Source organism: Malaya genurostris, chromosome 3, assembly GCF_030247185.1.
Source record: "Malaya genurostris strain Urasoe2022 chromosome 3, Malgen_1.1, whole genome shotgun sequence".
Classification (NCBI taxonomy): domain Eukaryota; kingdom Metazoa; phylum Arthropoda; class Insecta; order Diptera; family Culicidae; genus Malaya; species Malaya genurostris.
The window spans coordinates 99,699,369-99,723,206 of NC_080572.1; the positions used below are offsets into that span (position 1 = coordinate 99,699,369).

General features: G+C 36.8%; 1 protein-coding gene and 1 long non-coding RNA gene across 9 annotated transcripts in view; one reads left to right on the plus strand and one right to left on the minus strand.

The window, feature by feature from the left end:
- Positions 1-3,947, plus strand: part of LOC131436643 (uncharacterized) — a 272,026-nt gene extending 268,079 nt beyond the window's left edge. For all 8 annotated transcript variants that reach the window (XM_058605486.1, XM_058605485.1, XM_058605483.1 and 5 more), the window contains one exon: positions 1,933-3,947. In XM_058605486.1, coding sequence (XP_058461469.1) covers positions 1,933-2,755 — 823 coding nt within the window. In that variant the 3' untranslated portion in view covers positions 2,756-3,947. The remainder of the gene's footprint in view (positions 1-1,932) is intronic.
- Positions 3,948-5,228: 1,281 nt separating this feature from the next.
- Positions 5,229-5,903, minus strand: LOC131436646 (uncharacterized). The gene is made up of 2 exons (XR_009230654.1): positions 5,463-5,903; positions 5,229-5,364 (listed from the first exon to the last, which is right to left on the minus strand). It is a non-coding gene; the product is annotated as an uncharacterized LOC131436646 (long non-coding RNA).
- Positions 5,904-23,838: the final 17,935 nt, after the last annotated feature.

Consider the following 23,838-nt stretch of genomic DNA (forward strand, 5'->3'; position numbering starts at 1 on the left):
CTTTTAGATTCAAATTCGATCCGATTTGCAGTTTCGACATTACAGAGTAATGGGTGGTTAAAATCTTAAGTTGCAATGTCATGAAAACTGAAACACCGAAGAATATTCATGCAAAAAACACATGCGGATTGATAAAAAAGGTATCATCTCACTGTTAGGTGGATTAAGCACGTTTTTTTTTCAAAAATTATTGAATTCACCGAAAAAATCACATTAAAAAAACGTCTTCTTGAATTCATCTTGAAGTTACTTTGATGAGTGTGAATTAAAAAGTGAAGAAGTTACGGCCGAAATAATGTTTAGGTATTACGTCTTTGTTTTTAAATAGGGGTGCAAATTCAAAATACGGCCATACAAACAGTGGTATGGTTTTGAACATCTACAGGTCAACCATATTTGAACAAATTTTCAATATCATAGCACATACTACTTAGAAATATTTCTACGCATCGATTCGAACAGAGAAAAAAACTATATATTTTAGATAATCGGTAATCGAAGTTTCATTTAATAGCGAACAATGTCAAAATTTCCCTGCTTTCCATGCCATTATCATAGTTTTCCCTACCATATGACTAAGAAAAACACTTTTCACTGATAATCGATTTTTTACTCAATGTAATACAATCATTCTAACGCTTCTCTTACTTCTCGATGCCGGACTAAAAGACTAAAAGGATTTGTCTTTTGCCTCAAAATAGGCTTCACATTCAGCAATTGTTCCTTCGTTCGAGTTGAATTTCTCACCGATGAGCTTCTTTTTGTTTGAGATCAGCGAATAGCCAGTAGCCATTGGAGGGCAGATCTGGACTATACGGTGGATGAAGAAGAAATTCGAGGTGTACTTCGTTCAATTTAACCATCGTTACCATCAACTCGTGAATCGGCGAATTGTCTTGGTGAAATAGTGTTTTTTATTCGACATATGAGGCCATTTTTCCTTGATTTTTGCGTTCAAACGATCTAACAACACTATGTAATATTCGCTGTTGATTGTGTTACCTTTCTCAAGATAGTTGAAGATTATACATTGTATATCCCAAAATACTAAAGCCAACCACCTAAGTTGACTGGTGTGCCTTTGGACGCTTCGGACGACTGCAGTCTACTGAGATGTTGCTCGCTTCGATTCCGGATTGAAGTGATGGATCCATGTTTCATCCATTGTCATACATCGACGTGATTTACTACTGATAAACATGGCCAAACTCTGCTCTGCTTAAGCGAAAACCAATAACAAATTCTTCTTTTCGATAAAGCAGAGTTCGGATAACACTATTGATGCTATTGCTGAGCTTGCACTTTTTTCATCAAGAAGCAATGATAAATTAACACGTGAAATTATTTTAAATCCATTGTTTCCAACTATCGCATGGCTACTATTCAGCGTATTGAATATTATTCATGTGATTTGTGTGAATACGATTACGGTATCTTCATATCATCTGATATGTAGCTTGCATTTATGTATGGGGAGCTAAACTTGATGGATATTCTATCCTTCCTCACTCTATGGGGTAAGGAGCTACAGTTCATCGTTCTTCCTGGAGTGAATGGCTCCTTGCTTTATTGGTATTTGTTTGGTATTTCTTGCAGACTACCAAAATTACTTTTGTTCATAAATATAGCGAATCGTTCTGTATTCTTCCGGGAACGCAGAATTTTGTTGCTTTTATCAAATCTCTAAATAACCAAATAACAATATCAATTGATATAGCGACAATAACGAATTTGAATGATTTTAAGAGATTTCATACAAAAATACATTCGCCCTTTTCAAAAATCAGTCTCAAGTCAAATTAATCTTTTCATCCGTGCGAAACGAATGGTTTGTCATACTAAAGACGTATGCAAAGATTCATTTATATCGAAATTGCTCTATACAATCATAAACGAACGATCAGTGACTAAAGTTCTTATATTCTATTTTAGGAGCATGTTATCAGCAGCACATGTGCTCGCTATGGATGCCAAAAATCTGCTGGACGTCGTTGACTCGATCCGCGTGCGCTTTCCGAATCTTGTGTTTCCAAAGCAGCCAAGTCTACCGACCAGCCCAACCCAAAAACAACCCCAACCTATGATGACTGCCTCGCATCCTGCACCATCCTCATCGTCAGTTACGCTAGCTGGCTCTTCGGTAAGCACAACCAGCAGCGTAGGCAACCATCCGTCCAGTGGCACAACGTCGCTTTCCTATCAGCAGCAGAAAACATTCGACATGCAATCTGCCGGCAGCGAGTGCTACCAAAATCTACAGCCAAAGGAAATCTTCAATTCCCACAGTTCCCCACCGAGCTCACTAACGCATTCCTATGAGAGTAATCAATCTCAACTTTACATCAATCAGCAGAGTGGAATCTACGACAATGATTGCGTGATAAACCAGCAGTGGGCAAACGACGGCAAACCGACAAAACCATTGATCGCAATGAAACCGCCAGCTGTAGCACTGGCTTCGCATAAATTAAAATCCTCCAGCGTGTTTTTAGTCAACAATCAGCAACTTTCAACCAACGATGCGCTGCTAAATGAACCGCTAAAAATCGTGGAAGATCCTTCTGAACTTTACTCTAATACAACTACTGCCTGTGCTGCGGTGATTAATTCCAACTCTAGCAACAGTGTGCCAGTGATGTCCTCCAGCAGCAGCTCAGGAGCGATCAAACTAGCCGAACCGGTGTCTTGCACGATCGTCCAGGAGAATCTGCTGGTGACAAATAATCAAAAAATCATGGCCAACAAATTGGGCTAGATTGGTGAATACACTAATACACACTACTACTACTCTTGGATCTAGTGAAAGACATACGGTATTGTACTATTTTTAAGTGAAGAAAAGTAACATTTTAAATTTTACTACTCTTCTAAGTAATAACATTCAGACGTATGTAACTAGAGGAAAAAAAACACGGAGTTTGTATTAATAATATCGGCATTACTGTAGATAATCATTATACAAATACAATAACGAATTATGAATGAAATGGTGTTGAAACTACTGCAACATTCCGCAAAAAAATTTCTCCCTAAGGAAACGCTTCGAATTGATTTGCCAATCAACAGAATTAGCAAATGAACCGCTTTTGATGTTTGCGCTGCCACAGTGGTGGGTGTATGCTTTTAAAGATTAGGAGTTCCATTTTCAGTTACTTGGAATTGAAACTAATTCTACGAATGGAAAATAGAACAATCAGATATCAAGCAACAATAATCCCTCTTATATAACAGGTGAACCACACGTATTCTACATTTTTGAGAGCATATTAAATACCATTTACAGAATAGATCTCAATCGATAGAAATTTTAAACTGCTTTTCCTGCTGCTAATGTCAGTAGTAAAGGGTAGCGAACGTATGATTTTTTTTTGCAGGTGACGATTCCTTGAGTAAGTAGCACTTACTGTTTTAGATTTGCTAATATTGTTTTATTCACTAACTTTCGAAAAACTTTACATAAAAAGCGTATAACAAACAGAAAAAGCTTACAAACTGATAACCCAAAATTGTAAATACAATTCAAAGTTCGGCAACTCACAATTCATCCACACTGCTATTACTCTATTGCATAACATATAATGGCAACAGCTTCGATGAGAAGCAAACTAACTTATCTAGAAGTACATTTCTGTGCTAACTGTACTAATTCAAATTATCAATATATATCTGTTATTACTACCACTACTATGTACTAACTTCCTATATTGCAAAGAAAACAAAAACGAGCGAGAGGGCTCAGAGGGCTTCAGGTGGCCCTGAATCGATAAGGGGTTTGGACCCTATCGCTCATTCAATAAACAAACAAAAACAGAACGCAAATTGCCTCGTGCTAATGCCAAACATTTCCTAATCAGTGAACGAAAGTTTGGGAAAGTCACTAATTTATTCGAAAGGTGGAATTTGTACCTAATAAATAAAACGATACAGCAGATCATTTCATTGCTTCACTGACAATAGTTTTATTTCACATTCGATCACACCTACCATGAAATTATTTTCACCCTCCGGTTATATCGTCTACTATTGCTAATTGTAGTATTCTCGGCGTTTGGAATCGAAGGAAGAAGCAATTGGTTATTTAGAAAGTCTTTATGCGATAGATCTCAAGATCTATGTTTAATGTTGTAGTGTCTAGTATCATCGATTATTCACTCGGAATGCCATAAACCCCTTTTTATTTTATTATGTATGTTAATAGGATATATAGATAGAAAGGATATGCAATTACTGCGGAAACCAACCTTTGAGCCGAAGCTCGAAAGGTCATGTATTATATATCCATCCCTATTCTGTACGTCGATCGATTTGAAATATTCCGATCGAATGTGCAATTTCCATTCTGCATTCCGTTCGAGCTGGGTATGAACTCGAATATCATTCGTTCGAGTCGTTAAATTTTCGAACATTACTCGGTCGACTTGCGTACGTATTGCTTCTGTTCGGTTTAGAATCGTTCTAATTTGTTTATACAAGTGTGACGGGTTCGTTTACTAAGAAATGAATAATATAAATAATATAGAACGTGTAAGTAGTGTTGACAGCTTTGATGGTTAGTGTTCGAAATTTCAAGTGTTACAGAACGAGAGTCGATCGTATCATACAAGTCGAACGGAATAAAGAATGCAAAATTCGAACTCGAACGAAAGTGTAGATCCGTCGGATTGCAGAATCGGGGTGATCATTAGAAATAATTCGTTGCCAGCACGAAATGTTTGTGTAAGATTTTATCCTCGGCATTAGTATTGTGTGCCTTTCAAATAACCTAATAGTAGCTTTCAAACGCATCTAAGTTTTTTGAAATCGATTATTTTATCTCCGAGAATTTTTGTTGCATTGAAAAACACTGGGATTTGTCGATAAAGCCACCTATAGTATTGCATCTCTCGAAACGGAAATGTTTGCCATTCCCTTTCAAATTTGATTGACATACACACTTAATTTTTTTAGCTGAGTCTCGGCAAAAAAATGCCGAGATTCGCACAGCCGAGTAATCAGCAACCCTCTCGGCAAAAATAAAATTACTGAGCGTCTCGGCACCCTAAAATTTGACAAACGTCAAATATTGCCGAAATCGTCAGCATAAGATTTACTGTTTGCTCAGTGAAACGTTCACTGAATATTCGGCAATCCAATAAAACGAAAAAATGAAAAAAATAAATTACCGAATCATCAGTAATTAAAAATCTAGTCAATTAATTTTGTATTTTCTCAACATTATAAACACGCCATTCAGGATAAAAAATTCATTTTATTAACACTTAAAGGAGGCTTACAAATTTGTTGCCAGTAGTGCTTAAAGCCTACCTGAAAACATGTAGCATAAATAAAAAGCGGCGTTTCCAGATGCGGCCACCTTGAGTCGAGCTGGAAATATGAAAATAAAAATATGCATTGATTTTCGGCTTACAAAAATGTTCAATATTTAATGATGCATATACGGATTGTTCAAAGAATAAACTTACTTTGATCTATTGAATTATTCCTTGCATTGGGTTATTTTTTCGCATATCCCCCAAAGTTTTGTCTCGAGGACGCTTTCCACACGGTTCCACGCTTCTTCGAAGATTCTCCATTTTTTCACTCGAGAATTTCATTAGAAAATAATCGCACAATGCGAAGCGAAAATGTAACGCGGCAATAAATGACAGCTGTCGTGCTGAATCTCGGCAACAGCTAGCGCATATTCCGAAATCTCGGCAAACGTCTCTGCTGATGTCGGCATATCTGTTGTTTACTGATAAATTCAGCAAGCAATTATGCCAAATTTCGGCAAAGTGATGCATTTTACCGAAATATCAGTGAATGCATTTAACGAAGTTCAGAAACATGCGTATTGATTACTGAGCAATCAGCAAATTTACGTGTTGCTGATCAGTTTCGGCATTTTATTATGCCGAGCTCAAGAAATGGTTTTACACACTTAAAACCATTTCTTGAACTCGGCATAATAAAATGCCGAAACTGATCAGCAACACGTAAATTTGCTGATTGCTCAGTAATCAATACGCATGTTTCTGAACTTCGTTAAATGCATTTACTGATATTTCGATAAAATGCTTCACTTTGCCGAAATTTGGCATAATTGCTTGCTGAATTTATCAGTAAACAACAGATATGCCGACATCAGCAGAGACGTTTGCCGAGATTCCGGAATATGCGCTAGCTGTTGCCGAGATTCAGCATGACAGCTGTCATTTATTGCCGCGTTACATTTTCGCTTCGCATTGTGCGATTATTTTCTGATGAAATTCTCGAGTGAAAAAATGGATAATCTTCGAAGAAGCGTGGAACCACTTGCAAGTAAAAATATTAAATAAATATAGTGACATGTTTCGCGATTTTATCAGAGCACTCGCGATTTTAAGGGAAAAACACCCAACACGGGACTCAAAGCGTCCTCGAGACAAAACTTTGGGGGATATGCGAAAAAATAACCCAATGCATGGAATAATTCAATAGATCAAAGTAAGTTTATTTTTTGAACAATACCGTATATGCATCATTAAATATTGAACATTTATGTAAGCCAAAAATCAATATATATTTTTATTTTCATATTTCCAGCTCGACTCAAGGTGGTCGCATCTGGAAACGCCGCATTTTTATGCTACATGTTTTCAGGTAGAGGCTAAGCACTACTGGCAACAAATTTGTAAGCCTTCTTTAAGTGTTAATAAATGGAATTTTTGATCCTGAATGGCGTGTTTATAATGTTGAGAAATTACAAAGAAAATTAATTGACTAGATTTTAAATTACTGATGATTCGGTAATTTATTTTTTCATTTTTTTTTCGTTTTATTGGATTGCCGAATATTCAGTGATCGTTTCACTGAGCAAACAGTAAATCTTATGCTGACGATTTCGGCAATATTTGACGTTTGTCAAATTTTAGGATGCCGAGACGCTCAGTAATTTTATTTTTGCCGAGATGATTGCTGATTACTCGGCTGTGCGAATCTCGGCATTTTTTTGCCGAGACTCAGCTAAAAAATTTAAGTGTGTAAGTGTGTAGAGTATGTTTACGTTTCGTATTTCACTCATCAATGCATAGCAGTTCAAATTGAACTGCTTAATGCCAAACTCGGCAGTTCATTCTGAACCATCAGGCCGAAACTTATTTCGTCCGAGACGTTAGTTTAGACATTGAACTTCGTGTGTAAAAGCAAAACAGTGTTTTGTAAATAACATTAACTTTACATCTGCTTAGCGGTTCATATTGAACTGCCGAGTTTTGCACTAAGCAATTCAATTTGAACTGCTATGCACTGATGAGAAAGACAAAACGCAAACATATTTAAAATGATGTTGTGCGCCTAGCATAAAATTTGGGGGTAAAATAAAAACATGTTTCTCAGTTCGCTTTCACATCTCATCCAAGTCAGTCGATAAAACAAAACCGCTTACGTTCGGGACAGAAGAAACCAAGTACAGTATTGTGTAGTGAACAATAGACCGACCTCGAAATGAGTGAACCAAACAACAAAAACTACCACCGACACGAAAGAATACAATTGTTGTTGACTTCAGGCAGTGCAAAATTCGACCTTCGATACGAGAACTTGAAGGTTTGCTTAAGGAACAAATGCTTCTTGTCAATAAACGTGTGCATTTACTTCAATGCAATAAGACAAATAATGTTATTTACATCCAGTTTTATAAAAAGTAGGATGCAATTCAATTCGCAAAAGACAATAACAGTGAGCACTAAGTGGAGCACGAGAACATTAAGTACAACATTCCAGTATATATGGAAGAAAATACTATAGAAGTGCGTGTGCATGATCTTCCCTCAAGCGTCACCGATTCATATATTCGCAAAACTATGTCCCAATACGAAGAGATTCTCTCTATCGAAACAGAAAAGTGGAAGAATTTTTCCCCGGTATTCTAAGGCTGTGAACCATTTCGCGGTTAATTTTACCTTTTGGTTAAAATCTGACACTCGAGCGGTTAATTTGATGTTGTCAAAAATAACCCTGCTCGAGAGCATGGTTATTGTTGATAGATCGATGGTTATTTTTCGACATGGAAAAAAATCTTGCAAAGAAAATTATAATATAAATTCTTTGATTATTTCCAGTGGAAAATAAACGCGAATAACTTTCCGTCCGTCAAATTTTGAAATGGGCCGCAGTTTTAGTTAAATTTAACTACTCGACACAAAATAACCACTCAAGTGTCAGATTTCAACCAAAAGTTAAAATTAACCGCGAAATGGTTCACAGCCTAAATGGCGTACGTTTATTACGCATACACTTGAAGAAGGCTATACCATCTTATGTGATTTTCGGTCAAGATACAAGAATTCCGTGCAAATCACTTGTTACCTATGACAATCAGATGGCCACATGTCAATATTGCCAAAAAGCTGTTCACTACGGTAAGCCATGTGATAAACTGAACAAGGAGACAACGACACCTTCCTTCACACCAACCCCAAGCAACCCCAGTACACCTGTGACAGCCACCAACAACAATGAAGCATCCCCTTCAACGAATCCATCATCATCCCCTATAGAACAAAGTACACCAGCTGCAGTTAACAACTTACCCTCCAACCAACCAGCAATTGCAACCAATGTACAACAAGGTGCATCTACAGCAATTAGCAACGAAAAGAAGACGGAAATCGACAACAATACCATCGATGCGGCAATGGATGACGAGACGAACCTCGAACGAAGTGCTCCTCGATTCTCGCAGGAGGGAAATGGAAGCTCCTATCCCCCTAGAAAAAGGGTGACAACGAGATCCAACTCAAAAAAAAAATTAAAAATCGGCTCAATCGGCCACGTAAAGCTTGTACGCAAATAGGCCTGAATAAAAATATCTTTTGAATAAAAAAATAAACATGTTTCTCTTCAGATTATCAAATTCCCTTGATAGACATTGTTATCTTTCTAATAAGCCTAAGATTATCAAAATTTGTTCAGTCAATTTATAATCTTGAGTTTATCTTTGGTATGGATACGAATTTGTCAAAGATCCGCGAGACAATAGTAAATGATGAATTACGAGAAAATTTCGATTCATTCTGTAAACGACTGTTGTGAGGTTTCATTTTTATTGAATCCGAGTTAAAAAAGTACGGGTGTGTAATGTCAAAGACATAACTGGATGTCGTGAATACGAATATGACACGCTTTATTTATGCTTCCGAATTCGAATTGGTAGTTGATCGATTGTTTGAATTGTGCAAATTTAAACGATGCGCCTAGACTAAATTACATATTAGTTAAATTAAACATTCTGAAACGCAATTAAATATTATGAAATAAGCAGTATAGTTCATTATAATAAAAAATGGTGGCTCTGAAAAGAACTTTTTATGAAAGCGTTCGTGATGAAGAGTGACGAGTTGAGTTAGTTCAGCACGCAGACTCTGAATTCTAAATCCATATTCCGGAACTAAGCTCTGAAACTTGAAGACCGCCATGACTACCAGAATGAGTTGTATAGAGTACAGTAAAGTAAATTTCCGCATAATTCTTTACGAGTATTATTATGGTTCTAAAAAGAACCGAATAGAAGAAGTCTGGAATAAAGAACTGGACCCTGAGTTCAAGAACTAAATTTAGAACCAATAACAGACTCAGAATCCAGTTTGAATTCTAGAACTGCAATTTCGAAACTGAAATTAGTTCCGGAATACAGTTTCAGCACGCAGGCTCTGAATACTAAACCTATATTGCGGAACTAATATCTGAAATTTGAACTTCTCGTTACGACTACCGAAAAGCAAATGAGAGTTGCTACCTGAGCGTTTGAGGTTTTAACCACGCAAAAGGTGCACTCTCCGTCGCTGCTGGTTGATGGTTTAACTCTCGCGATGGCAGTCTTCTCGCCTTGACGGCCAGCAAGCGAATGAGAGTTGCGACCTGAGCGTTTGAGGTTTTAACCACGCAAAAGGTGCACTCTCCGTCGCTGCTGGTTGATGGTTTAACTCTCGCGATGGCAGTCTTCTCGCCTTGATGGCCAGCAAGCGAATGAGAGTTGCTACCTGAGCGTTTGAGGTTTTAACCACGCAAAAGGTGCACTCTCCGTCGCTGCTGGTTGATGGTTTAACTCTCGCGATGGCAGTCTTCTCGCCTTGACGGCCAGCAAGCGAATGAGAGTTGCGACCTGAGCGTTTGAGGTTTTAACCACGCAAAAGGTGCACTCTCCGTCGCTGCTGGTTGATGGTTTAACTCTCGCGATGGCAGTCTTCTCGCCTTGATGGCCAGCAAGCGAATGAGAGTTGCGACCTGAGCGTTTGAGGTTTTAACCACGCAAAAGGTGCACTCTCCGTCGCTGCTGGTTGATGGTTCAACTCCCACGACGTCTGCTTCCACCGAACGCACGAAAAGAAATGATCGATTTTCGACCACGGTTTCCCTTTTATACGCATTCAGTTGAAGATATGTGCCTGACTACCTCAAAATCGTCGTCCTTGCGCGAAAAATCCAAACGAAAGTAAAGAGTTTACCGCATTATTTTCAAATTTTGAGAAAACCTAATTTTTGAGTTGTTTGTGGTTATCTCACATTGTTCAAAATATTATCCTAAATTCCTGATCATATTTTTGATGAAATGGTGAAAGAATTATGTTGCTACCATTAATACAAGTCGAGATATTCACGATTAAGTTCTGCCCATTCTTCCATATGGCTAATTTTGAAAAGGCACCCCATAGTAAAGTAAGTCGTATTCACGACAAAAAAATTCTTAGAATAAAAAATATCACGTGGTAGAACCAAAGATAAAATCAGAATTACAATGTCCCATACAGTTCATCAAAAAATGTTGAATCAATAATTGTGAACCAGTGAGCTTAGTAATAATGCAGTGTTGTTGACCCTTCGTTTATAAGGCGTCGATAAACATTGGAAAAGGACGGTAAAATTCCATAGAAAAAGTACATGTCTGGAAGGAAGTATACATATCGCACACAATATTTTGTTAATTCCATCTACTTTAATGCTTCGTAAGATAAGAATTTAATAAATTATACAGATTCTTAGTGATAATTCTAATTGATTCTTGCTTTCCTGTTCCAAGATCCACTGGATATGCAGCAAAATACCACGATTTCTTGCATATTGCAACTTAAGATTAATCAGACCCTGTCAGCTTGGAGCGATCTCAATCTTCAATTCAGCAATGCCATCGCACGGCGTCTCGTTCAACATGTCATGTCAATTGTATGGGTGTGCAGTGCTGCTATTTTGCCGCGTACGAATTTGACATTTCTCTCCCCTACTTCTATGTACGTGATTCGATGCGGATTCGCCTGAGGGCGCCATGGTCGCAAAAAAGGATGTTGCCAAAGATTTGTTCGGGAAATGTGAGAGCTGGATATCTTGTTAATATTATGTCTTTGGATTAATTCAACATAAACAAACATTGTCATAATTACGACGCATGTAGCGATTCGACGGTTGTTGTTTTGTTTCTAATAATAATTAAACTACAACCAGACCCTGTCAGCTTGGAGCGAAGTCAATCTTCAGTTCAACAACGCCATCGCACGGCATCACATTCAACATATCATGTCAATTGCATGGGTGCGCAGTGCTGCTATTTTGGCGCGCACGAATTTGACATTTCTCTCCCCTGCTTCTATGTACGACATTCGATGCGGACTCGCCTGAGGGCACCATGTTCGCAAAAAAGGATGTTGCCAATGATTTGTTCGGGAAATGTGAGAGCTGGATATCTTGTTAATATGATGTCTTTGCTACAACTAACGGTGAACCGATTTCATTGAGGGTTCCAATTTGAATGGTATATGAAAAATCATAGACTATTGCATCTTGAGTTTATCTTTGATAGAACACGACATTTTGAACGAAACGTGACACAAAAATGGAAATTTCAACAGTGAATCGAAAAATAAGCGAAATCACCGCACTATTAGTCATAAGTGGTCAGATAAGGAAACATTGGAGCTCATCCGGCTCGTGGAGGTGCAACCTACCTACCGTATGGAATTTTGAAGAAGGTTATAGGAAGTTGCATGTCGAGGAATTGCTGGCTGCTTTGATAATAAATACCTAGCTCCCGAATTATCTATAATATAGCAAAATCGGAAGAAATGTACGAAACTAAATGCATGTATGTAATTAAACTGAGTAGAACTTCCATGTCGAAAATACCGCGTTCTGATATGGTAGCTTCACAATCGAACTTTGTTTCTACACTAAACCCTCAATTTCCGCGAACTTAATGTACCCGATGTTTTCTACACGTTTTATTTGAAATAACGTGATTTTCTATTTAATTTACGCGATGATCGTGTAATGAAGGTTTTTGCATGCTGAAGGAAATGTTTATGTATACATAAACAAAACAATCCAACATGCTTAGTACTTGTGATACCACGTGCAATCAATAGACCTATTGTGAATGAACTACGCCATCCAAAAACTAAATGCAGTTCAGACCGTAAGGTCTACGAGAATAACAAAGTGCATCAAAAACTTAATCTTCACGCTCCATATTCGCGATTCGATGAAAATATTCCTAAAACAGATCAAAATAGACAAGTAAGCAATATGGAGCTCCATGACTATGGACAGCATTGAAAAATTATACACAAGCTGCTCAATCAAAATGTCGTGTAGATCTTAATATTTGTTTTCACCGAAGTTCTTGAATGACTGTGAAACTGGATCAGATCAAAACAGACCAATAAGCAGTATGTAGCTCAATGACTATGAGCTGCATTGAAAAGGGTATGGTAAACACTAAGATTCAATTCCGTTGTTCGGTAATTTTTTTGACGAAAACTTTCGGTAATCAATAGAAAATACCGATATTTCGGTATATGGACGTCATTTTACAAAATTTATGCAAATTTTTACTGGACGATCAGTTTTCATTACAGAGTTCTGTAAATAGATATACAATTCATACGGTAAATCTGAATAGTCGCTGAGTACGGTAAAACTTATACCGTCCGTATGGTAAAATAATCCTCCAATAATCGAACTTCTGTAATTACTGATTGTCGTGAAAACTAACTGTCAAATAGTTGATCAAATTTTCAGTAAGTGTCTTTTTATTATTCAAACGAAAAAAATCTTGTAGAGTTCATCGAATGGATTGAGGTACAGGTGCTAAAGTTTTTAAAACATTAGAACCACTAAAAACTTTTTGTTTCCTTATAGGCAGAAAATAATTTTGTATCACTTGTCCACTTGCTGCCTACACAAATCGTTCAAGGGTAACTTCTGGTGGACTCGATGGATTGTGCAGTGTTTTGGAAGGTGCTCATAATTCCGGTCAGCCGGAACATTTGACCCTTTTTATCGTGGAATAAAACCATAGCAGGTTGGAATTTTCTTCGCTCGTTTTTGTGAATAAATAAAAAAAAAAACAAAAAAATACCTAACAATCAGTTAGATCCATTTGGTATACAGTTTACGGTAGTTGTTTGACAATTCAGCAATTACCGAACGATCGGTAATCAATTCAATTACCGAATTGATTACCGAACGTTCAGCTGTTGAAAATTCGGTAAAAAATTACCGAATTCTGCGAAATTTTCTAAGTGTGTAATATCTTTCTTGGATGACCGTGGACGTTTCTGGATCAGATCTAAATAGACAAGCAGACAATATGGAGCTCCACGATTATGAACAGCATTGAAAAATTTTACATAAGCTACTAATTGCTCGTGAAGATCTTAAGGCCTGTTTTCACTGAGTTTCTTGAACTACTGAGAACATATCTAGAACAGCTATAAATAAACAAGTAAGCAATGAGTAGCTCTAGGAATATGAACAGAAGACAAAAAACAGATATTAACCGTTGTAGGTCTTAGAGGCGTGCAAAACAGCTCATTTTGGTGAACAGCTCCGAACCGATCAGCTCACCAAAGTGAATCGATTCGATGTATCAGCTCATCAGCTCTTTTAGTTTGAACTTAAGGGTTATTTTGTGCGCCGTTTTTCTCATGCACCGGGTTTCTTTCTTATGCATGATCGAAATTAAATCATTGATTTGCAATGATGCAATGAATGCAATGCGAATTAATTTATCTTTAATTGATGTCGACTAAATTGAATCTTTTAAAGAGCCGAAGATCCGATCAGCTCGTTGCGTGTTCCCTTCGTCATAATGCAGTGAATTCGGTATCAAATTAGTGAGCTGGTGAGCTGCGGTTCTTTTGAAAAGAGCTGTGAGATGTCAGCTCACTTCAATGATTCGATTCACTTGAACAGCTCAGGAGCGAATTGCCCATCTCTAGTAGGTCTTGCTGTGGCGCAGTGTAGTCTCTAAGGACAATATTCCAAGTAGTTCTTGGATCTTGTAATAGCTCTTATTGATTTCCGCACTCTCAGAATATACTCAGATGGTCCAAGATGCTTTTGCGTATGAACTTAGTTAGATTTTTTTGTATTATTCACACTGAAATCGAATGAAATTGAAAAAACCTTCTTATGTGAAAAAATAATTGAGATAACGCGATGTTTTATTTAACTTACGCGAAATTCAATTTACAAAGTTGCAGCGACAGAATGACCGAAAAAAGGATGACGATTATGCAGAAATACTCGTACGCACCATAAATATAATCGAGCTACCAGAGCACGAGAATCAGATTTTTGGAAACTACATTGGAAGTTCACTACGAAACGTTAAAAACATCGACGACGTCCGTCGTACTCAACGTAAAATCACAGACTAACAGACATGACAGTATGAGTAAGTTCTTATAAAAATATTTTTACGTGATGCACTAGTTCCACCTATGTTGTACTGCGTGAACTATTTACTATCGGTACACCCCTTGTGTTATGTAAAAGTTTTTTTACTAGTTGGTTTCCCCTCGTTTGTCAACACCGATCAGCTGCTTGCAGGGTTGCCTGATTTCATCAAAATATTTGATAATGAATCGTCACAATAAATTATTGGATTACGTAGAGTGCCTAAAACCAGAGTGACGACATCTCATCCGTAATGTTGGCAACAATTCAAAACATTCCATTAGCTTTACATTGAATTGACAGGTCGTTTGCTCGTTTGGAACTGGTAGCTGTCATTCCAAACGAACAGCTGTCACCACTCTGATTATAGTCACTCTAGGATTACGTTGATAATATATTTAACTTTTTTTAGCGATGTTGGAAGGTAACCATTTATTTTTCTCAACGTCTAGACTATTTTTTATTGTGTTGGTAGTTTTCACCCGAAATTAAGTGCCGGCAGACCAGAAGCAAGTAAATATTGTAACAAAACGGGTTCGATTTTGTATTGCATTGGAGGATGAGAAGTAGGCACAGTTATGTATATAGTTTTGACAATATGTATTAAATCTGTATCCTGCAAAAAATTCGCATGGACGTATACAAATCAATACATTACAGGTAATTCTGTATGAATGGAAACTCTGTTGGTAAATGAAAAAAATAAACATAGTCTAGATTACAGACAGGATGTTTTTGATAGGGTAACGTGGTGCCATCATGACACATGTGAGTACTGTCCCAACTAAAGGAATATTCGAAAAGACCGTTAAAATGATGGAAGAATCTAATTTGAGTGTCCTGTCTGTTAGTCTGTGGTAAAATTACAAAGTTTACTTTAAATTGTATCGATAAACTTGATGAAAGACCCAACTCGACGAAAATTCAGCTTTCAGTGACGGCATTTCATTTTACTTACAGAGGTTCTAAAAATTAGAGTGACTATAATCAGAGTGGCGACAGCTGTTCGTTTGGAATGACAGTTCCCAGTTCCAAACGAGCAAACGACCTGTCAATTCAATGTAAAGCTAATGGAATGTTTTGAGTTGTTGCCAAAATTACGGATGAGATGTCGTCACTCTGGTTATAGGCACTCTACTAAAAATCATTCGTGACAACAATCCCAACGTTCGTTTTGTCGACTGTAAGCAAAAAGTGACTGACGAGAGCACGTTATTTTATGATTCGTTGTTTTCTTAAAATTCTAATTTTACATAAGAATTACCAATGCCCGAAAAGTAAAGTTTGCATCACCTGTTGGGGCCAGTTGTAGTCATACTTCATGAAATTTCATTAGATTAACCCAAACACAACTGTTACAAAAAGTACAAGTGAAATGCGAATATAATTTGGTAGGGTAACGGTAGAGTGACTATAATCAGAGTGGCGACAGCTGTTCGTTTGGAATGACAGCTCCCAGTTCCAAACGAGCAAACGACCTGTCAATTCAATGTAAAGCTAATGGAATGTTTTGAATTGTTGCCAAAATTACGGATGAGATGTCGTCACTCTGGTTATAGGCACTCTAGGTAACGGCACCCCCGTTCATCTCAACTGCTGTAGTCCATTTCATATGCGAAAACTAATTGTCAGAGTGAGATCTGCTATCTCTGTTCGATAGATTGACTTTCAGCAAAGACATCATATTAACAAAATATCCAGCTCTCACATTTTTCGAATAAATCATAGACAACATTTTTTCTTGCGAGCATGGCGCCCTCAGGTAAGTTCACATCGAATCTCGTACATAGAAGTAGGGGAGCAGCACTGCGCACCCATACAATTGACTTGATATGTTTAATGTGATGCCGTGCGATGGCGTTGCTGAGCTGAAGATTGATTTCACTATAAACTGACAGGGTCTGCTTTCAAGGTAATTAAAAATAGGTGCGTTTGCTTCGAGTTTTCGCATCGCTATAACAGTAGTATTGAACAATTTCCGAACTAATTCTGTCTGTGGTATTGCAGCTGTACACGCAGAGAAAAAAATTGCAAATATAACCGAATTTGGGTTTCACGCAACTATTTTTTTAGTTAAAATAGTGACAAAAGAAAATCTGGTTTGATTTAGAAAACATTGCTGCTTGAAACTACAAAATATAATAATCAATTTTACTCAGTGGGTTAGTTTGTTTCAAACGGCATTTTGATAAAAATCTCGAATATTTTGCTTATGCGTTCCTGTCAATTTCTTGACAAACAATTTCACAGTGAATTCAATTTGAAAAATTCGTTATGAATGAACGAACTTTCGATAAAGTTAAGAATTGTTGCGCTTTAAATTCACAAACATTTTAGTTGAATAAAATACATTAAATTTAGCTATTTCAACTAACGCTTTTGTTTGTTGAAATCATACATTTTTGTTCGTCTTCAGAATAAAACGATTTCTTTCAAACTAATAATTTACAAGGTAGTTTTAGATACTACTTTTATTAATATTTGTATTCGTTTTAAAACTCCTGAAAAAAAACAATTATTTTGCATTTTGGAATTTTTTAAGACGTTTCGTCATTGCCGTTGCTAGATGGTCGATTCACATACCACAATTCGGTTCGATGCTCCATCAGTCCGGCCAAAATAAAGATCCTCAATCAAATAATTTATGTAAAAAAATGTGTTATGCAATGATATACAAATTTCTAAAAGATTCCTAATTATCAATACGTACACTTGAATTGTTGAAAACCTCCTAGGAAATGAAAGAATGCTTTGGTTTATGCGCGCGAGAAAAAATTGCTCTGGTTTATATGAAAAATAAAACTAATATGGTCCATTTAAATAGTAAACTTAGTTGTATCATTACACAAATAAGATCATAGATCAATTGAACCAAATTTTTTCTTGATATAAAGGTATAGCAGGATTGAACAAGGGCATTGCCGATAGCATTAACTAAACTTTGGTTGACATACAATAAATAGTTAGTTTATTTCAACAATAAACTTAGCCTGAACAAATATATTTTTCGTTTGAATGAACCAAAGTTTTGATTTAAATCAAACAAAGATCATTGTTTTTGTTGAAGGGAAATATTGGTTTGTAACAATTATATTCTAGCTTGAAATGAATATAAATCAAATTTTAAAAACTACTAACTGTTTTGTTATTTTAAACATGCTCAATTTCTCTGAGTGTAGGTACAGCATTAAAGTGAACAAGTGCAGAACGCACAGGAACAAGTGTGAGAGGTACAGAAAATGTAAAAACTGCAGAAAGTACAGGAACAAGTATAGACATTAGAGAAACAAATACTGGAACAAGTGTGGGAGGTACAGGAACAGGCACAGAAAATGCAAAAACTACAGAAAATACTAGTACAGACATTAGAGAAACAAATTCTGAAAATACTGGAACAAGTGCAGAGAGCACAGGAACAAATACTGAAAGTACAGAACCTGGTACATAAAATTCAGAAACAAGGGCAGAGAGTACAGGAACAGAAGCAAGCTAATTCTCAACCTGTGGTCCGCGATATAAAAAGGCTCCGTCTTTTTGACAAACTTTGACAATTGAAAGAAGTAATGATTTATTTACATCCAATCTAATACTATTGCGCTATGAAGTGTGCAGTCCGCTAGTATTATATCATACTATATTATATTATATTATATTATATTATATTATATTATATTATATTATATTATATTATATTATATTATATTATATTATATTATATTATATTATATTATATTATATTATATTACATTATATTATATTATATTATATTATATTATATTATATTATTTTATATTATTTTATATTATATTACAGGCGGCAATAAAAGCGCAGACCTTTTGCGTGGTATAAAACCTCAAACGCACAGGTCGCAGAGCCAGTTTCCCTTCAAAGAAGATCGATTGCATCATTCTGCTGCTGGTCGTTTGGATTGGAGCAAAATACAACGAAAAGTGGACAACAATGGGGAACATTATTAAAAATCAGCCCCTCTAATGGCTCCAAATGTTATCTAAATAACTATACAGATTGCTTTTTTTTTGCAAATCAGTAATTAAAACCATCAGTGTAGTGCAAATCTGGGATCATTGTATAATCAAAGAATTATGCGAAATTTTCCTTCACTATACTGTATACGGCCCATTTTTGAACCAGTTGTAGTTTGTAGTAGAACTTTGTGCTGATTTTCTATATAAAATGCAAAGCATCGACTCAGAATAGATTCGAACTCAACTCGTCACTCTCCATCACGAACGCCTTCATAAAAGGTTTTTTTTTCAGAACCACAATCATTTTGTCATAAAGAACTATACTGATTATTTCGTAATATTTAACTGTATGCCAGAATGTTTAATGTAACTAATCTGTACTCTAGTTTAGGTGTATCGTTAGAATTTCAAATAGTGAAAAATGGGATAGCTTGCACAATTCATACAATCGATCAACTAATTGATATTTGGAAGTTTAAGGAAGAGTGTCAGTTTTATTGGTATTCACGACATCCAGTTATGTCTTTGACATTACACTCCCCAACTTTTTTATTCTCTCCTATCTTCAAACGAAGCCTCAAAATACTAAAAATGTTTAAATTGCGACCACAGTGTACAACACAACACTTCATTCTCCTCGTAAAAGTAAACACACTTTCGAATTAACAGTAATTTAACAAATCTTTTCTGGTAACACTTTGATACACTAAAAGCAGACCCTGTCAGCTTGGAGCGAAATCAATTTTCAGTTCAGCAACGCCATCGCACGGCATCATATTCAACATATCATGTCAATTGTATGGGTGCGCAGAGTTGCTATTTTGGCGCGCACGAATTTGACATTTCTTCCCTATACTTCTACGTAGGAGATTCGATGCGGACTCACCTGAGGGCGCCATGCTCACAAAAAAGGATGTTGCCAATGATTTGTTCGAGAAATGTGATAGCTGGATATCTTGTTAATATGATATCTTTGCTAAAAGAAAAATGGTTTGATGGTGATTTTAATTACACAGTGCTGTCTCTATAAATATTTATTACAGATGAGGTTGAAAAAACGATGAAACATTCTCTGAAAATTTTCATTTTCCTTGGTGAGTTGAAATTATAAATTTATTTACCTTATTTTCTGATTTTCTCTATACTTGGCATCATTGCTCGCGTACCCTGCAAATGTTTTTACTTTTCACAACGAGCGGGTAGCAACATCAAAATCAGCCAATCAGAAACTGGTCCATTCTAACATAAAATTGGAACAAAAGCAGCCCTTCCATTTGTCAGGTCTTGTCTTAGCATGCAATGTGAGAATAAATAAGCTGACTATTGTTTAAAGTCGAAACAGTTTTTGAGTAAGTAGGTGAATCGTTTTAAAGAGATGAAAGATGTCGACGACTTTCCAAATCGTGGCTCTGTCGGTGTATTGTAGGAAAAAAACGAAAAAGTGATTTGTGACCTGTTTTTGAAGAATCCGACTTTAACTTTACGCAAAGGTGCTTTAAAATTGACCAAAAAAAGGTTTAAATATATCGTACGGAACTGTTCGCAGACATTTGATCGCAAATAATTTAAAATTTCGAAGTACTTTGCAAAAACCGATGTTGAGTGAAAAACATGTGCAAACCGTCTTGAATGGGCCATGGTGTCGTGACCTTGGATTGTTGTTTCTGATCTAATATTCAAAAGTATTTTCATGTTGAATCTTTTCATTTTCTCACAACAGTGACCACGCTCTTATTCGGTTTGCGGTCGTTGTGAACCGAACCCAAACAGACCACGGCCGTTATTATCAACATCGTTAGTAGTGGGTGACGCTTTGGTGAATGGAAAATATTCTCCTAAACACAACGTGATCACGTGGTATCGCAATATGAATGATAGTACAACCACACAGATAGGAAGATTGACTAGCATTGAAGATCTTTGCGTCCATCTCGATGAACAACTTACATTTAAGAAATACATTAGCACCGAAAACCGATATACAGGCTCGCATATGACTTACCTTAGGGGCTGTCCATAAAAGACGTCACGCCGCAAGGGGTAGGGGGGTGTTTCATAAAACGTGACCTTTTGTGGCAGGGGGGAGGGGGAGAGGTTTTTGGAATGTGACGTCCAATATTTTCAATGAGCGCATTTTTGAAATACCTAATTATATTACTGCTTTGCCCTATTTCCTGAAAAAATCTCCACAATAAACGTTTACATTCTATAGGAAAACGTGTATTTGTTGATGTAAAAGCTTCTTCTTGTAAATTCGGAAATGAGTGATGCAGGAAATCATTTCTGTTGTGATCAGCAAAAGTGCACGGAGGAGCGAGTAAATTAGCGAAATTAATAAATTCTGCCTAATATGAGTAAAAAAGAAAAAGATGCCTTCAAACGGTTTAACTTAAGTTATGCACTGACAATTTTTTCAGTAATTCGATTTTCTAGCATTGATAATAGTATATCATAAGAATTTCTCTTATCTGATTCTGATGCAGTTTATTCAATTGTACTCCATTTGAAAAAGGGCGGGAGATCAACGATTTCAGACGTAGATCATGTCATGTCTTATCTTGATCATATGTGATTTTCCTCCACCAAGATCAAAGCTGATCGAATCATCCAATGATTGAACTTACATAAATCAAGAATCATTTTAGCTCAAAATCACGGAAGATCAGTACCGATATTGATCGATGTGATTTAAAATTCACTGATCAACTGATCATGAAAAGATTCTCCGGCAGTGATCTCGTTTTGATGAGGTTTTGGTCTTTATTTTCTCAGCCCTGTATGCTACACTAAGGAAATATTATTCTTCACCTAAAACAATAATATATCTGTGTACCCCTAGTAGGAATAAAACAGATGATTTAATTGTTTCATCAATTCCAACCAAATACTTTTGTTAATTTATATAATTTATATTAATAAAATAATTCCGATGATTTTGTAGTTTTAGGGATATTTTTTAATCTAATGACAGCATGTAATAAATTGATTTTTCTCTCATATTTGTATGGTTTGTCATACATATTGGTATTGAGATGAATTTTATTTATTTTGAATTCGTGACATGTGACATAGCGGGGGTGGGGGGTCTTTGCTTCTGTGACAATTTGTGACAAAGGGGGGATGGGGAGTCAAAAATCGTCAAAAAAAGCGTGACGTCTTTTATGGACAGCCCCTTACCTAAAAGCAATAGTCGTGGGGTGTCCTTTGCTGTATCAAGAATACGTCTCCACATAACTCGGTCCATGGCTGCTCGTCGCCAGCCATTCAAGGCACGGACGCTCCGGAGATCACCCTCTACTTGATCGATCCACCTTGCTTGCTGCGCTCCCCTTCTTCTTGTACCAGTCAGATTGGATTCAAGAACTGTTGTGACGGCCGAGAAGAAAGTGCTCACAACAGCTAAATTGGTTTTAATACTCTTTATTTAACACTTTTGATTAATTTCTTCCGCGCCTTGTGCGCGTGGTTTGATAGCAACATTTCAAGATTCTCTTACTGTATGGTGGACACACTTCAAGTATACAAGGCAAGTAATAGTATGATGATATATGTAGAGGTAGCAAGGTTATATAATATTAGGCAGGATGTAACAAGAACCATTTTCACTGGGCTGTCGTCCGACATCCTTATGACATACCCAGCCCATCGTAAACGTCCGATTTTAGCTGTCCGAACGATGAGTGGTTCTCCTAGCAGCTGTTGCAATTCGTGATTCATACACCTTTCTTTCGAAAACACTGAGGGCGCGTTGGTCCTCTGCCAACATAGTCCCGGTCTCGTAGCCATAGAGAACAACCGGTCTAATGAGCGTTTTGTAGATGGTCAATTTCGTGTGGTGGTGTACTTTTCTCGATCGAAGGGTTTTCTGAGTCCAAAGTACGCACGATTTCCTGCCAAAATATGTCTCTGAATTTCTCTACTGGTGTCATTATCGGCGGTCACCAGTGAGCCCAAATACACGAACTCGTCAACCACCTCGATATCGTCACCGTTTGTCAATATTCGTGGTGGGGGGCCTAGTGCTTTTTCTCTAGAGCCTCTTTCTCTCATGTATTTTGTTTTTGACGCATTTATGGCCAGTCCGATACGCCTAGCTTCAGCTTTCAGTTCGATGTATGTTTCCATCATCTTCTCAAGGTTACGGGTCACAATATCCATATCGTCAGCGAAGCCAAAAAGCTGAACTGTGCGTAATATTTGCTCATTCAGCGTGACGAATAATAGTAGATGTCCCTGCGATCAACACTATTTTGAGTGCAACCGAGATTTTTGTCTTGCTGTTTCACGCTAGATTTTTGTTTTGCTGTTGGTTAAAATCACAAGTTATTTTGTTTTTGTTTCATTCCGGTTGAATACACGTGTGATTTAAATTACAGACTCTCATTGTAACAGACTGGCGAATACTTCTTAGGGAGCCAAACGAACCGTCAAATTCCCGCTCTACCACAGGAATTTGACGGTTCGTTCTGCTCCCTAAGAAGTATTCGCCGGTCTGTTACTATGACAGTCTGTAATTAAAATGACATGGAAATGAAGTTGCCTTTAGCACTCATGGAAATTGTGTGAGGAGTGTTCAAATCGTTGTAAGTTGGAATATTTCTATAATAGGCAGGAGAACTTTGTTATCGTTCCAGAAAGTTGTGGAACGTTTTGAAAGATCGATGAGAACAGTCGAATTGGTGGCATTAGTGAGCTCCATGTTTCCAACGTATTGCATACACTGATTTTTGAAAAACTTTGTTCGAGTCTGTATATCTGTGACATTAGTTACATTGTTACTAAAGCTTCCCGTAGCCTATAGGATTCTTAATGAGGATGACTAGGCACTTGTCTACTGTATAAAATACTTTTACTGTTCGTGAAAAACATTGACCCGTACCTGGAGGGAAACGAATCCAGGGTACGATATTAGAACCTTCCGTGCCTTCCGGAAGCATGTGCGTGTGTGTGTGTAGCAAAAATAAAATTGATCGATTGGTTTACATGGTTCAAATAAATTGAAAGTTTGAATAAATTGAAAAAAATCGAAGTCGAAATTTTTTAGAACTTAAAAACGATGATCATCGATTGATTATCAAAATACAGCATCGTTTGATGATTATCAAAATAGAAATGCACTGTTTTCTTTTGTGTTCTAAAAATAAAATTTTATCGCTTCTAA